General features: G+C 29.1%; 1 protein-coding gene and 2 long non-coding RNA genes across 10 annotated transcripts in view; 2 read left to right on the top strand and 1 right to left on the bottom strand.

The window, feature by feature from the left end:
• The window catches only part of LOC111037254, a 4,628-nt gene extending 3,175 nt beyond the window's left edge, over nucleotides 1-1,453 (top strand). Inside the window, exon 2 of the long non-coding RNA XR_002604858.1 lies at nucleotides 690-1,453. This is a non-coding gene — a long non-coding RNA (uncharacterized LOC111037254). The remainder of the gene's footprint in view (nucleotides 1-689) is intronic.
• On the bottom strand, nucleotides 1,003-12,803 carry LOC111037250 (protein retinal degeneration B). 8 transcript variants are annotated; one of them, XM_022319670.1, is made up of 27 exons: nucleotides 12,306-12,803; nucleotides 11,902-12,057; nucleotides 9,468-9,574; nucleotides 9,255-9,402; nucleotides 8,975-9,178; nucleotides 8,668-8,807; nucleotides 8,487-8,604; nucleotides 8,022-8,379; nucleotides 7,777-7,937; nucleotides 6,789-6,890; nucleotides 6,534-6,689; nucleotides 6,312-6,474; nucleotides 6,031-6,248; nucleotides 5,839-5,958; nucleotides 5,689-5,773; nucleotides 5,505-5,617; nucleotides 5,249-5,419; nucleotides 5,064-5,192; nucleotides 4,860-5,008; nucleotides 4,666-4,782; nucleotides 4,493-4,601; nucleotides 4,273-4,429; nucleotides 4,053-4,202; nucleotides 3,205-3,385; nucleotides 2,846-3,117; nucleotides 2,154-2,239; nucleotides 1,003-1,716 (listed from the first exon to the last, which is right to left on the bottom strand). In XM_022319670.1, exons 3-26 carry the CDS (start codon nucleotides 9,543-9,545, stop codon nucleotides 2,194-2,196), a joined length of 3,645 nt encoding a protein of 1,214 aa, XP_022175362.1. In that variant the 5' UTR covers nucleotides 9,546-9,574; nucleotides 11,902-12,057; nucleotides 12,306-12,803; the 3' UTR covers nucleotides 1,003-1,716; nucleotides 2,154-2,193. The 8 variants fall into 8 exon arrangements, with proteins under 8 accessions (XP_022175362.1, XP_022175358.1, XP_022175355.1 ...); XM_022319666.1 differs by lacking the exon at nucleotides 2,154-2,239 and having other exon boundaries at nucleotides 12,660-12,803; XM_022319663.1 differs by lacking the exon at nucleotides 2,154-2,239.
• On the top strand, nucleotides 1,632-2,098 carry LOC111037256. Its single transcript, XR_002604860.1, has 2 exons — nucleotides 1,632-1,787; nucleotides 1,882-2,098. It is a non-coding gene; the product is annotated as an uncharacterized LOC111037256 (long non-coding RNA).
• Nucleotides 12,804-17,160: the final 4,357 nt, after the last annotated feature.

Here is a 17,160-nt window from a genome sequence, read left to right on the forward strand (position 1 = left end):
TATACCTAAACATGTAAGTATATTAACATCAAACACAGTATATATTCAAAATATAAAAAACATTTTTTCTTATAGGTACTTTTAACAAATAATCACGTGAAGCTTGAGAGCCTGCTTCTACAAATGGCATAGGCGCTTACCTACTGAAAGCACCACGTCACGAGCTTATTAAAATAATTTGAACATAATTTTGCAATGCAAATGAGAACCGATTAGTTTAAGATTAAACCAAAAGTTCTATGTCGGTGTTGCCGTACCTTACAACACCAGGTCAGTGATTAATTTGTTTGCAATTTTTTCCTTGTTGGTGGAGAAATATTGTTTTACATTTTTCTAATAAAATATGTCATTCACTGCTAGATGTGGATGTGTGTACTAAGTAGATGATAATAAATACAAACAATAAGAACCATACATCTTATATATTAAATAACATTGCACGCAGTTATAATATTAAACTGTATTATAGTTTTACATTTGTTAATGATTTATTGGTAATAACATAATAGTGACTTAAGTACGCCAACAGAAAACAAACTACACACAAAAAGATTTGATATTGACAACTTATTTCAATACAATCATTATAATATTATTATTAAGTTATGTTAAATTCACATCCGACCGCAATTTCTAATTACTATAATTATTATTAATATAATATTTATTTAATAAATATGTTTTAGTAGAGCTGTTGTATTATTCAGACGCAAAGATTACAACTTGAGATTACAACACAAGTATGGAGAGGAGACAAATCATCAAAACATTACAAGGACACAATTGTTTTGTTTTAACAATAAAGTACATAAAAAAAACAAACAAACAGGTTGAAGTTCTTCCATTTAATTTGTCTACAGCAGACATACAGGTATATAAAAATGAAAATAAAAAATATCACATATTTTTCATTTTTACATAACAATAATATTTTAACTAATATAATAATAATAACTTATATCTAATGAAAAAAATATTTACATTTGAGTATTTTTTTTTTTAAAAAATAGATAATTTTGTTTGATCAACACTTGACTAGAAAATATGACTTTAAATGAGTTTAATATTGATTATGAGTTAACCAATTAAGACAAGAAGTAACAGTTAAAACATAAAACAAAATGATAGAAACAATAATATTAACAAATAAAATAATATATTATTTAAAGGCAATAATATTAGCAGCCTAGATTTTGTACTGAACATTGTCAATATGCTCGGCACAGCCTTTTTGATGATTGGTAAGATACAAGATCTCAACATTTAATAAAATAAAATCTGTACAAATATAATAGTACAATTAAAAAATAATAATAAAATGGAAATGATTAATATTTATAAAATATAATGGACAGTATGGAGAATGAAAATAATAAAATCAATAAAAAATAGGAATGTGCTAGATTGGTAACAATACATAAAAATGTACATACAAAGAACCTAAGACAAAAGACAATGAGACAATAATAGTGAGGAATATTATAGTTTCAAAAGACAACAAAAACAACAATAATGACAACAGCTTACAACAATCATACAGTAACAATTTTTTTGATAAATGCACACAGACATAATTTACGCCGCTGTCATCAGGAACCATCTGAGGAATGGTGTTGAAAACACGACCAAGAACAACATCAAAGGTTATCATATCTTTTACTGCTCGTGGATCTGGTCATCGAACAAATCGGAAACGATGTCGTCCTTTTTGCAGATCTGTTAAATTTTTTTTAATAAAAAGATTTTGATTAAAATAAATTGAATATGATGAATACAAAACATACAAGGTACAGTATGTGGTCGTTTCACAGAGGCAATAGTAAACAAAGTAAATGACCATGTATATAAAATATAATAATAATAATTGTATGTTTATGGTAGTGTATGGATGAAGTGCAGGGACAATCAAGCATAGGTATACTAAAAGTTATCAAAGGATGAAAAACAAGGCAACTGAAAAAATATGATTAAGTGTATCAATTATTGAATCCAGTGTAATTTACTACAGTCATTTTAGGTAGACACAAAAGCATGGAAGGGGTAAAAAAGAAATCAATTTTACTAGAGTGTGCACAGTTTTTTTTTTTTTTACATATATCAGAAACAAGAGGTTTTTTTTTGTTCCACACAAAGCACATTCTCATATTGTTTACCTGACATTTACTTGCACCATAATATGCGGTCAAGTATGGATCAATTATTGGAACCATGTGTATCGCCAGATCTCTTCTCGGGACACCTGATCAAGACAAGTTTAGGTCATGATAATTTTAAGAATAACCGCTCTGATGGTTATTTTTTAAGAATTTAATTGTTGATGAAAACCATAAAAATAAATGACTATATCTTTAAAAAAATGAATTGTGTTTCAAACATATTGTGAGACACATTCAATATCACGGGTTAATTTAACTGATATTTAAATTTTAATAAAATTTGTTATTTGTTTAGTGAAAGTTTAATACGAAAACAGAAAAATTTAAAAAATGAATTATTTCTAGTATATTTTACACACCTTTTAAACTAAAGATATTTTAAACATAAAAACATATTTTGAGTACAGTTGTGATCGATGTAATTAAACCAATGATTTAACAAAAACGTCACTAATGTGCAAGACCGGTCTGAACATAGAAAAATAAATATTCAAAGAAAAAAATTCAAACATAGCCCTTACAATTGGTATTGTATCTACCATCAGTCTGTAATATCAGTTACATTTTTCTGTGGTAAAAATTAGTAGTATAAATTTTGAAAAATTAAATTTTTTTTTATATTTATCATTGATTATTAATCTTGTACACTAATATTTAAAAAACAACAAATACATATTTAAAATACACACCTTCTACGCCTCATTGAAGCGTTATGTCCAAAGCGTCCTCTTGAAGTCGTCAAAAGCATCCGAGCATTTCCTTGAGCTGGCCTAGATCCTCCGTGACACTGTAAGGCTGATAAATGTGCAGCATAACCATCGCTCAACACAGTTGCCATTGAGTGATGTTTACGACCCACTTTGCCTATGATAAATATTTGTTTTGGTTTCAGATCCAATGCACTGTAGACAGAAATATCTTTACTACTTCCATAGGCCGCATGAATTATCATTTTATGATCCTGAAAATAAAATGTATACAAGAAAAATATATTAGTGTTGTTGGAGGAATAGACCTTTCATTTCACTATATTCTGTGATATATTTACCTGCACAAGGCTTTTGAGATATGTGATTTTGTGAGCGAGGAAGTCTGTAGAAAGACCATCGGCAAACGAAACTAGTCCATGAGGAAAGTTATGTTGACTCAACCATGACAGAACGCGTTGTTGTTGCATATCTGGTCTTCCCGTAATGTAGACTATTAAATAGCCCAATTCTTGCCAGTGTCTATGAAGTGTCATTTAAATTATTCAATTTATTATATAATACATTTTATAGATATATAATATTTAATCAGATAAAATTGAACATATAATATTATTATGCAATAACTTTATAGATAAGCCAAATTAAGTAGTACAGTTTTTTTAATCTACTATATAATAATACTCTTTTTTAAATTTTACTGATTATATCAATTTATTGTATACTGATAATACAATTAGTTTCATTACATTTAATTTTATTGAGTTAAGAGGAAAATAATTCATGATTAAATAAGTGTAGAACAGTTGTATCAATTATGTTTTAGTATAGAAGCAAAAATTAAAATTTATGATTAACTACAGGTTTTTACTAAAAGTATTTTTTATATAATCTATACATAATAATATGTTAATGTCATTTAATTTTTTTCAACATCGATTTTAAATCAGTATTTTTTTTTTTTTTTTAATCATTTAACTTTGTCATTATATATTTATAATTTATTGTATATAATAAATGAAATATGCTTTTTAAATTTACACAAACTATATTTTTAACAATGACTATTATAATTTATATTTTGGTAATTGACATGAGCCAATTACATATTATTTAAATATAATGAACAAGTTTGCCAAATTTTGACACCTAGGTGGCTAGGTGTATCAAATATGTTGGTACACATTACCTCACTATGTCAACAGCGCCTGGTCGAACTTTTGGGTCACGGCCAGTAACAGAGACACTGGCAGAAAATGATCCATCTATGCTAAATACAACGGTTTCTGTTTGAGTTGGAACAATAGCTAACAGAAAATCTACACTTGTATGATCTCCTCTAAAAAATATAAAGTTATTTATTATAATAGTTTACATTGGAATTTGGAGTTATATAACGATATATTTACCTAACAACCATTTTAACTGGATATATTCCAAATCCAAGAGATTTATTTTCTGGTATTGTATAGGTGACTCGTCCATTTTTATCTGAATCTTCTGTAGTTAAATGTGTCCATTCACCATTACCAGGTTCCCTAATAATATGGATATCAACTTTTTCCCCTAAGAAAATATTATAATATTTTAACAAATGTAAAAAATAAAAAAATAAAAACAAATACACACCAGCCAATGAAAACATATCAAATGGTCCATAAATAAAACGAGCACTAATTATCTGTGGCAAACCTTCTCGAATTATTACATCATTTGCTCGATGGCTTGCAGTAGAGTTCTGTATGTGATTAAAGTGATTAATACTTCTACCAAGATATATGTAACAGTTTATTATTAATTACTTTTATCTTAATGAAAGTCGTTTTACGCTGCCATTTTTCTCTAGGTTGACTGGGGCTAAAAGTAGCCAGTTCCTTTTCCTCATTTCCAATCGAACTATTATAGTCAAATATAGCAAACTGAAATTAAATATAAAATCAGTTCAGAATTTACAAAACTATTATAACATCTATTAAGTTTTATATTTTATTTTTACTTGTCTTAAAATAAATGCAATGACATCTGAGGATTCCCAATAGCTAGCATGAAATATATGAGGCAAAGCATTTGTGGGGAAATTTGACAATCCGTCAGGACAATACAAAGCATAGTCCAATCTCTTAGAACCCCACCATTTTTTTGTCACTAAAATAATAGACTCATTATATTGGGCAATGACAGTAGTTTAAAAATAACTTACATTTATTTATTGCTTGAATTGGAAGTGTATCACCTATCCCAGAAACTGTACTCAGAATACTTGCTTCAGACGTACGCCTGGCATGATTGTGTTCGGTAAACAATTGCGGATTTGTTTGCACTGCTTCTACTACACAGAAAGAATAATGAATAACAAAATATTTTAATCATTGTTCAGTCACTTACATAAATAGTATGGTTGTCCTGTTCCAAGAGGATATTTTTGATATCGAGGTATGTTAACAGGTGGCAGAATTGAAAATTTTGCAGAAATTAGTGGTTCTAATCTAGATGCGATAGGGTCAGATGGATGAAATAAATTGTAAACTTGTTGCAATGCTGGACGTTGAATTGAAGCTGCAATGGAATAAAACGATTTCAATTTTTTTGTAAGAAAAATACAAATAGAATACATTTATTAAAAAACACAGTAAGAACTTACTTGACTTATCATATTTATGTGCTGAAATTTTCCTAAATGCTAATACAAGTGACAACGGAGATGCAAACATAAACATTTCGTTAACTTCGAAGTCCAGGCATACATTACTGTCACTGAAATAATAATGATCATTAGTTTATATCCATGTAATACTAATACAATCTTGATTAAAAAAAAAAAATACCTTGTGGATGATGATCTTCTTCTAACTGGTGGAGTAACTAAAACCTTAAAAGAAGAGTCCATACTCCCTAGGGAAGTGCAATCATCTGAAATAATTTATTTTATACAACATTAATAAAAATCTTGAGTGTTTCATAATTTTTGTTTATACCATTGTCATTTTTTTTCGGCACATGTTCTGGAGTGCTATGTCTACTTGCATCGTGTGACGAATGAGAATCAGGACTTCTACACAAAGCATCATATCCTATTACAGATCCCATAGAATCTCCTATGGTCAAATTAAAATAAATAGGTAAACATAATAAATAAAAACTTATAAATCAAAATTAATTTTACAAACCTATAAAATAAACTCGGCCATTAAATCCAAAGCCTTCGTCTGACTTTATAAACTCTCGATATACTTGATTTGCCATACGGATAACATTAGATACTATGTCTTTATAATCATGCGAGCAACCTGCTAGTATAGGAATAGCACCTATTGGGACGGAATCATGTGTAATATTTGTGCATTCTATACCAGACGGAGATACATCAAAACTGTAAGGACTCAACCTAAAAATAATACATAAATTGTTAAATAAATTATTAAAACATAGTTAAAATGTATAATATTACTTTGATAATACACTAAGTCCTTCAGCACATATAGACGGACAAGGAATAAGTCTCATCGCAACATGACCAATCATACTTGGGTAGTGTTGTCGCATTACTGATTCAAATGCTCCCCTAAATGTAGTGAAATCTGATTTCTTTGCCATTATATCAGAATTAGCATCTAAAATATTAATTATTTAAGTGAATACATTTATTAATTTATATGAATATATTACTTACCTAGAACACTACCAGAATGTATAATCATCAAAAGTGTACTTATTTGACAGTTATTTTCTTTACCAATTACTGGAGAACCTGGACATGTGTCAACACTGTGACCACGCTGAATGAAAGGAGAAGACTTTTTATATGTAGGAGAAAATATACTATCTTCTGTGAACAATACATTTTTTAATGCATTTTTATTAGATATTAATAATTTCTCATTAAAAATATTTTCCAATGACATAAGTTTAAGATTTCTAATAGTACCTTCTTTGTCAGGAATACTGGATGAATCATATTCTTGTTCATTAAGTATTGTTAAGGAACTCCATTTAGAGAGAGAAACAATTTCTGAAGTCGGTAATGTTTCTGAAAATAAAAGTTTAATGTAAACAAAATAACATTGGGCTTTTATAACTATACAAATTATTTTCTAAAGTTATCCATAAAAGATGTTACCATAAAACATATGCAATGTTTCTCTATTTCAGGTTTGTCCCACTGTTGGGCCTCGAACAAATTTTTGGTGGGTCACAAGAAGCTTATTTTTTTGTATAAACTATAAATTATAAAGTATTATAAATCCCAAAAATTAGACAGAAAACTTCATACCATTCCTATCATAAAACGAATATCAAGTTTGTTCAAATGATGGCTATAATTGTGGGTACATTGTTATCGCAAAATTATTGCCATAAGACAATCAATATTATCGAACTGGAAACAAATCAGTTTTTTCTGTCACCATATTTGTCTTCAACATAGAAACGAATATAGATCAGTTGCTTTTATTGTCCTGTCAAACCAAGACCGCGATACATTTTCTGGGTAAAATTTGGTTTGCTGTGCTAAAAAGATTGAGAAGAATTGGTCTATCTCATGTCCATTATTTCTATTTCTCATTTTGTTATTAAAGTACAATTCAAATAAGAAAAACATAACCTACTATAAAAATTATTGAAAAGAAAAAATCTAGTACCCTACAACATTTTACTTTTATTAATTTATTGAACATGGAAAAGTATTTACTATTAGTTATCAACATTAAAAAACATTTAATGATAAAGCAAAAAGTTTTAAGTATGGACGTAGTTTAGTTTAAAGTGTATGAATTAAATTAAAAACCACAAGTGTTGCATTTAAAATGCCACACAACAAAAAATAGTTTAAAGTAGTTTGTTTTAATTTGTAAGAAAAAAATTTTTTGATTGTTGACACAGTGTTGAAGATGATTAAATTATTGTATTGACCTTACCTTGACAGTCAAAAAATTCATCGTCATTACTCAGATCTGAATCTGAATCTCGAATCAAACTTTCCATTCTCCAATTAGGAGCAGTATCAAAACTTTGAGTAGACCCTGGTGAAGGTACTTGTGATTTTGGATTATGCCAATTCTTTTTCACAGGTATTCGCCTAAAATGAATAAAAATAAAATAGAAAAATCACAAGTCTATAGTTTTAATTTACATAGATGATTAAAAATGTTATAGGACTAACATGCTTGATGATTGTTGAACACTACTTGATATGGTATCAGAACTGCTAGAAACACATGGTGCTGGAGAATATAGGGTTGGATCTTGCATTCGTTTTGATGTAACAGGTGTGGCTACTTCTAGATCACTTTTCTCTATACTACCCATAGTGGCAGCTAAATTAGTGGAAGTTTTTGTATCATCTACAGTGTTATTTCCTTCACAAATCTCAGAGTCACTGCTACTACTACCCATTTTTCGTTTAAGAGCTTCTTGAGTTTGACGCTCAATCTGACGTATATCATCCATGGTTAGATTTACCCATTCATCTTGCCATGCCCATGCTTGACGATGTGCTCGAACCATAGTTTTTCTCAGAGCTATTCGAAATAATATTTTTATAGTAATGCGCAAATGTTATTACTAAATTACAGTTAATACTTAAATAAATATATAGTAAATATACAAATAGAAATAATGAACTCACCAACTTCATGAATGAATTTTTCAATTTTTGTTTGCATACCCCAATAACGAAATTCTACTTTGCACAATTTGTATGCACACATAATAGATTTTCCTGACGATGTGGGCATACTTTTATTCTAAATGTAACATTACAAATTATAGATTCCATTTTTATATTATATGATTTTTGTTTTAATTACTTGACATTCTTTCCAGTATTCTGATATCCAATTTTCTGATAGTGGGCCTCTACCTGTTTTATCACTTACATAAGATTTTGGATCTTCTTCTTTAATGTAATCTGCCCCATATAATTGGTCTTTCACTATGTCTATTATATCTAAAGATACATATAAATTATTATAAATAACTATAATAGTAATTATTGTACTGACCTATTGTTGAATAAAATACATTACAAAATCAAACTTCTTATTTTTATACATTAAACATTCAATATCAGAACAATTAAAAAAAAATTAAAACTATTATATAAGATATACATACCAACAGAAACATTTCGAACTTCACTTTGAGACATTTTGAAAACATTATCATGAGTTCCATTATCGGGATAGTAATAGGTTTCAATTTCTAATGAAAATTTTTCTACAAATGGGCAAGTGTATCGAGTTTTTGTGTATGGATAAGCATTCCATGCTTCTTCTTCAACAGATAATGCTGACTTTGGTAATAGTCCTTTAAACCAGCCTATAGATAATTCATCACATAATTATTTACTAAGACACTTTTGACTTAATATCAATTGTTTTCTTTGTAATTTTACCTGGTAAGTGGCTCCCAACATGATAAATTTTTCTTGTATACTGTCCACCACTAGTATTTCCATCACCACCAGGGCCACCTTCATAAGGTTCGTTAACTAATATTTCAACTCCACTATCAGCTCCTTTGCTCTCTTCTCTACTTTTTTTCTAATTGAAAATATCCATTAATAGAAAAGTGATTTGTTCATAGCAATTTATTTAACATTACTTACAGCTATCATATAAAGCTGAGCAATTCTGTACTCTTCCACACTGAGAGGGAGCGGTATACGGTATTCCTTGATCAGCATATTGAATTATTCTCACCAAATGTTTCAAACTAAATTGGATTCAGCAACATTTTTAACAATACAAATACATATTAAAAATTTTAGTTATGGTATCTGAGAAAAAACAGAGAAACAGTAAATACTTGGAGTTAAGCCATATCTCAGAAATCTGAGTTAAATTTACAAAAGTGTTGATTATATACCTACCTAGACATAGATGCTTAATTGTTTACAGATTTTTTTTTAAAATTAAGTACAATATAGAGCATGAAATAGTATCTCAAGGCCATTAAGTATTAAAGCGTATTTGCACTGATATGGCATAAGGTTTCATTGTATGATTAGTTTTTAGTTTGGCTTCCTAAATCAACAGACTGCTTTAAATTCAAGACACATAACTAACAATGATATTGGCATTAAGAAATCATAGCCTTGATATTACCATAAAATATAAAAGTTTCTGTAAATAATAGTAAAAATAGAATTTTACTGCTTGGCTTGGCAAATAAATCAAACATTTGAGATAAATCTAATAGGCTTCAAACCAAATAATGGAGTACAGGGTACTAGTATATGGTTATTAAATCGTTAGAATAACAATTTTATAATGATTTCAATTAAAATAAAATAAAGATGAGGAAAAAACATAAATGTTTGATTCATTTGAATTATTATAGGCAACAAAATGTTTAAAAAAAAACTTGTAATACTCATATCTTATATTGGAGCTTTAAATTAAATTAACTTAAACTATAGTTCATTTATATTAATATTACATTTTTTGAATATATAAATATTATAAAAGCAATATCAATTTATACAAACATTATTTTTTTTAAACATATTTATCGATTAAGTGAGGTGAAAAATAAATACAGTCATTGAAGTGATCAAGATAATACATAATGAGCACCTATTATAAGTATTATACCTAATAATTATATTATGCAGCTTTGATATTATCTTATAAACGTCTCATTGCACTAAACGAAATTCAATGTTTTGGTATCTACATAATGTAAGATTTTTACACAGTCTTAAGAATAATGAATCATAGTAGATAAGTTATTTTTTCTAAGAAACACTCATGTATGTGTAAATAAGTAGTATAAATCTAAGCAGATTTAACATTTCATTTGTAATTATAAAATCAAATAAAAATAAAAGTAATAAAATCAATTTACTTATATGGTTTTAAGAGAACAAAAAAATGTAATAATCAAACAACCATTCATTTTAATTCATGGAAAATCTATTATCTATATAAATATCATATTTTGTACTTATAAGGATGTCAGTGCCCTATTTATTGTCTATCTCAGGCCTACATGCTACATAGTAAATTGGCATTCAAAACCAGTTTTGTGTTATTAGCATTAATAGTAATGTGTATTGACATATTATGAAACTTATAATGACACATTATCTGTGTTTGTATGCAGACTGTTATGATACTTAAATTTTTCTGCAATATATGAGCATTTTTAAGTTGTAATATTCAATATTTTAAATGTTCATAATTTACATAGCAATTGAAATATCTTAAAAAAGTCAATGATGAATAATGCTCTTAACTTTAAGTTTGATCATAAGCTCAAATCCTTAAAAATTACAACACAAGATTCTGCTGAAGCAAATTTGTAACATGTGGGTCAGAGAGAAAATAAATAGTGTGCTGACATTCTCTTAATAGGATATTTAAAATAGAAAAATATACAAAATATAATTAGGGCAAATACTATTTAAGAATGAGAATTTTTGAATAAAAGTGAACTATGTTTTAGGAATCTAGCAATTATATTAACAACTATATTAAATAGCAATATAGGTAGGTATTCAAATTTTTAAATTGAGACATACATGTTTAAAGTTAAACCAGAAGTTAACTACTGTTTTACTAAAATAAAAGTTTGAACAAAAACCAATTTCAATGTTGGATGTTTTTACATTGTAAAATTAAAGCAATATTCATACATTTATAAATTAAAAATGACGTGCACATATTTGTTTTATTTCAAAGAAGGCATAAATTAAAAAGACAAATTAAATAAGAACAACTGCAGCTGTATAAATATTAATACAAGAACTTTTAACTGCCTATTCATATGAAGGTGAATACAGGGTATTACATGCAGGTGTTTCAGTATTGAACAATTGAAACATTTTCAATTTGACGTATGTTTGAAATAAAACATTTTGTTTTCATGCAATCATATACTTTTTTTACATTTTGTTGAAAATAATATATTTCACAAAATTTTAAAATTAGATAACAATTATCATACCCAGTGACAATTTGGGTTTCAATCAGTGGTGGATCTATGGAGGGGTTGAGGAGGTCAGCAAATCTATAGTGATATATGATTTTAATAGGTACCTAGATCTACTAAATGCTAGTGGCCCCTCTTAGCTTCAGAACATTACTCTCTTGATGGGTCAAATTAAAAACTATTGACGTTGGATGACCCGTAGTTTTCTAAATCTGACTAGATCCACCACTGGTTTGAGCTCCAACAACGCAACCGCTTAAGTCCTGTGTCAACATGTAGAAAAGAAGAATTAATGCATTGCAAATTTGTGTTACCTGGGTGAGGGAGGAAAAACAAACAAATGGAAATGTTTGAGGAGAAGGTGCATGACACAAATAATTAGGTACTAAGTAGGTAATGATTTAGGCAGGTCTAGTGCACAAAAAATAAAATTAAGTTAAAATGTCGAGAAGAAATGAATCGATAGGTAGTGTAGGTAAGTACCCTAGGTACGATTCCTCGGGATATTTACCATTTTTCTCTGCGTCAGATCGAGTCCGAAAACCGATGGGAATTCTCGCGAGGACGACGGATCAAGCGATTGAAGGCATATCGATCGACCGACGACGACAATCGCGAATCGAATACGTAGTGAGTCCCTACCTACCAGGCGGAGAATAAAATTAAAAAACCAAGAGCAGGTACCGTCAAAGGGGTATCGGCTTTACAAAATATAACGACTGTGAAATTGTAACATTGCACGAATGCGCGGTCGTTTTTGTACGTAACGGCAAACGCAACGATAATAGCGATAATAATAATGGTAACAATGATCGGCAATCGGTGAGCTGGTGCGGACACGAGAGCGTTAAAATAATGTCATTACCTATATTTTTTTTTATGGAAACGCGATCACAACACACGTCGAGGCGACGCGCACGGCAAGAGCAGTCTACAAGAACTTCGACCGCGCACCTCGCCAGCAGCGGCAGTCGTCGACCAGCCAATTTTTTCACGTTAACAACAACAACTACTACTACTACTACTACTACTACTACACCTTATCAGATGAGCCGCGGGCCGCCGACAACGCCACCTGTCGGGCTGCCGCGCAAACGGCGCCGGAAAACGCAGCTACGACAAATTCGGTACCGGGTAGGTAGGTGCACGAGAACGCGCGATGATGTGTAGGCGAGTACATTTTTCGTAGTGGTTTTCATGTCCTCCAGATTTTCAGAAATTACTCGTGTACATTGTATACGGTGAGTATGTCGGAGATCCACGTGGATTTTTTTTTTATTTAATGGCATTTAGCGAGTTGCTGGGGAGGGGTGTTGGGAGACGAACATAATATTGAGTTTTGTTAGATGCCTACTGTTAAACCTAGACTATGATGTATTATACTGTCTAGATTTAGGTATGGTTATATGTTTTAGATATTTAATTCACAGGTACCTGAAGTGATGGGTAGATCTGAATATTGAAAATCGAATAAAGTTTTGAATAACCTCTCCTCCCGATATTTCGCCCACGGACACTCGTGTCCTATCCTAACCTATAGGAAATATATTTAAATATTGTATACGCTAAACAATTTCGTTTATTTTAAAAACCTATGATTTCATAAAAGAATAAAATTAAAACATATCCCAACTAGTCCACAATAGTGGACTAGCGAATCCAGTTTTATTTCAGAGACGCTGGTAAAAATTATTAACAATATGTAAGTTGTAGGTATGCATATTCATAAGGAACAAAGTATTTAAAAAAAAATGAATACACTCAGCATTATGCAGTCTAAATTAATAACGAACTTAAAAGATGAGATTTGTAAGAGAAAACAGAAAAAATATTATCAAAAGTTAGTAAGGGGTTAAAAGCAAAAGTATAAAAAGTGTATAAAAAATAATTTTTTTTCGATCTTTAAAATACTAGGTATATGAAAAAATTATAAGGTTAATGCATTTTAAGAAGAGGAAAAACTTTATGAATGTATACAAAATTAAAGAACCATAATAATATAGGGAAAAAAACAGGAATGGGTCTGGGGGCATCTGCAAGTAAATACTAAAAACATTTAGTCGGCCGTACTGTAGGTGTCAACTGGTCTGAGTGAACTGGATCACTGACAGTCACTGTAATGAATGCGTTGAATTTGAATTTAATGATGTATCATTGTATACAAAAAACGATTTTGAGTGGAGATGGTCTGTCAGCCATATATCAAGCTTATACTATATATTTCGTATGTTTTTTGATAATGCTAATAAAGTAAGTCTCTACTGTTAGTTTTATGATGGGTTGATTTAATGTTTGCCGTAAATATTGCATTTATGTTAATTAATATTTAGTTATTTAAAAGTGTATGTGTATACCTATATTTATAATGCTATATTATTGTTATTAGATTTTGAGTCAATACCAGGTTATCGTAGAACAGTGTGATTAAGTTTATGGTTTAATTCATTATTAAATGGGTATATTTTGAAAATGTCATTGCATATACCTAGTAAAATGTATAACATACCTAAAATTGTTGACTTTTCGAGTTCTTCAAAAATAATGTTTTTGAATTACAACGTAATGATTAATACCCCTATTTTTCGTTTAAATATCTAACCAAATCAAAGTTGAACTTAAAATGTCTATAAAAAAACCGTGTTTATAATGATTTTTTAGTTCTAATATTAACATTTGAGAAACTTATTAAAAACTACTAAATTGATAATTAAACACAATTTTTTAGCTAAAATAATGTTCGTGATATTGAATAATTTTGTCAAAATTTGAATTTCAACTGTTCATAAAATCTTATCTAAACTAACTTTTACAGCTTTATGAAAAACTTAGATGGGATCTTGCATTTAAATCATTTAATCATCAACTTATTTCACCAATCAAAACATTTTTACCGGCAACAATTGGAAAAGAATTAAGAAACTATACATAATCGAAAATGTCTCATGCCTATAAATGTCTCAAAAAGAGTCAACATATTTTCCATATAATTTAACCATGTACATAGAAAATGATGAAATATACATTTGGTGAAAATGTCAAGTATTTACAGTAATTTATTTTTGATTTACAACAAAATAAGAGAATCGTTATTTTACGGATGTAATTATATCCAATGTCGTAAAAATTTAAACTTCAAACGCTCATAAAAGTTATTGAAGATTTACTCCTAACTTTTTTAAATGACACTGATTACAACTGAGTACGGACAACTTACGGAAGAACCTTGTATTATAAATTTTCAAGTTTTTGACCATAAAAAAAATTATTTACATGAAAAAAACTAAAAAAACTAAACAATTTCTCATGGATGTAAGAAAACTCAGAGTCAAAATATTTGGAATATTTTAATATGTACGAAAAATGTATATATTATACACCTTTGATGATACGGTTACTAGTTTTTAAGTTACATCATAAAAATAAAATCGATTTTATCGAAAATTAGTTTTCCGAAAAAATTACAGTTTTTCTTGACGCTTTTGAAAATGTCTATGAATTATTTACTTTTGATAGCCAAAATTTCAAATAGATTCACTTTCTTACCAGAAAAGACGCTGAAGTAGAAAATAAAAGTATTTTTGCTGCCCCCTAAAGATGATGAAGTGATGACAGATAGAACTACAAAAACATACAAAACACACACATCATTGTAAAATCAATACATTCATTGCTCCTCTCAGAATCTAAAACAAAAACATTTAACTAACTATTAAGTATACAAGTATGTTTTAGTGGAGGTGGAGACTGTAGTCTGTAAGTGAATTTTTAGTTATAAAAAACAAATAACATTTAATGAATATTCAGATGTGACATGATGGGATTGGCTGGAAAAAGTACATACAATAAATTGATTTATAGTAATATACGAAGAAAAAGATGGCGGGAGGAATATAGGTGCCCGTAGGCAAATTCATTTTAAAATGGAAATAAAATAAAATTAGATATAAAATGTATTAGGTTGTAGTGGAAACGGAGACTGCAGTCTATATTTGGGGTTGAATGCAAAAGGATATATATTTGTTCATATCAATTAAAGAACTTAAATATTACACCAAATAAAAAACGGTAAGTGGTTCGGGAGTGCTCATGGGAAAATGCATTTTAAAAATAAAAATAAAGTTCTTCGGCATTTAGTTTGTATATAAAATGTGTGTAAAATTAAATAAAAATGTATTTTAACACCTTCACGAGCTAATGTCACATTTTGATAGTCAAGTATATGCTAGACATATTATGGTTAAAATGAAATCAGTATAAACGTAAAGAGTGTAATTTGTATTACAGGGGCAAAATTACTGAGCTGAATATATGTATTCAGTTCAGTGGGCAAAATAAATATTTCGCCTCAGGTTGCTTTAATGTATAGCTACTGCAGGTACCTTTACCTTGGAAAATGCTGGTAAAGAATCATAATTAAATATTGACAAACAAAGATCAGTGGCACAACAATAATTGTGGAAATTTCGGAGTACTCGCACTCAGAATTTATTGGTGCAATTAAAAGGGCAGGAGTGGCCTTGGACAAACTGAAATTTAGCCATCCCCACATTGCTTACGGTTATAAAGACTGATGGGAATTTTTTAGGTACAATTACACTATAGAACATTACATTGCCGGTATTATTTTTTTTAAATATATTGGTTGAACCTATGGCTTCTCTCGGTGGTAGACGGGGTACCCTGCAAAATGGTGTTCCTATAATACAGCGCCTAACCATATTTATAAAATGTAAATACTTTTTATTAACTACACGTTTGGTATTCGAAGTTAATGCACACAAATTACCAGGAAAATACTCTTCTTCGGAATATGAAATTAAAAATGAAAGTTGTCATATAAGAAAATAAAATTTAAAAAAATTACAACGATAAAAATAGTTAATATATAGTTTTTTTTAAAATGTTTTTTAAAAATGATTTCAAATTATTTAACAGAATTTAAAACGTAAATAATTTTCTGGATTATGAGTGTTCGCGTCATGACTTATAATCGTCAAATTTATGTTTCACTTTTAGTTTTGGAATCGTGGCCTAAACACCACACTTTGGAATTTTGGTCTTTGGATACGCTTTGGGTATAACTGAAAGGGTGTGTAATTGAGTAACTGCTAGTAGTTCGTCAACGATAATATTACAAAAATAAGTGTTATTGTCATAACGGAATTGATACATTACAGTACCTATATGGGGTACTTATATTAAAATAATTTATAATGATTCGAAATACGTATAGATTACAGGCGTCTAGCTGACACGACGTAAATTACTCATGTGCGCATACAGGTACGTTGTGGTGTTAAATGCAGGTCAAATGTCCTAGAAACGCACCCGCAATTAGTTTTTAAAATAAATGAATATTTATTTTT

Source organism: Myzus persicae, unplaced genomic scaffold, assembly GCF_001856785.1.
Source record: "Myzus persicae strain clone G006 unplaced genomic scaffold, MPER_G0061.0, whole genome shotgun sequence".
Classification (NCBI taxonomy): Eukaryota; Metazoa; Arthropoda; class Insecta; order Hemiptera; family Aphididae; genus Myzus; species Myzus persicae.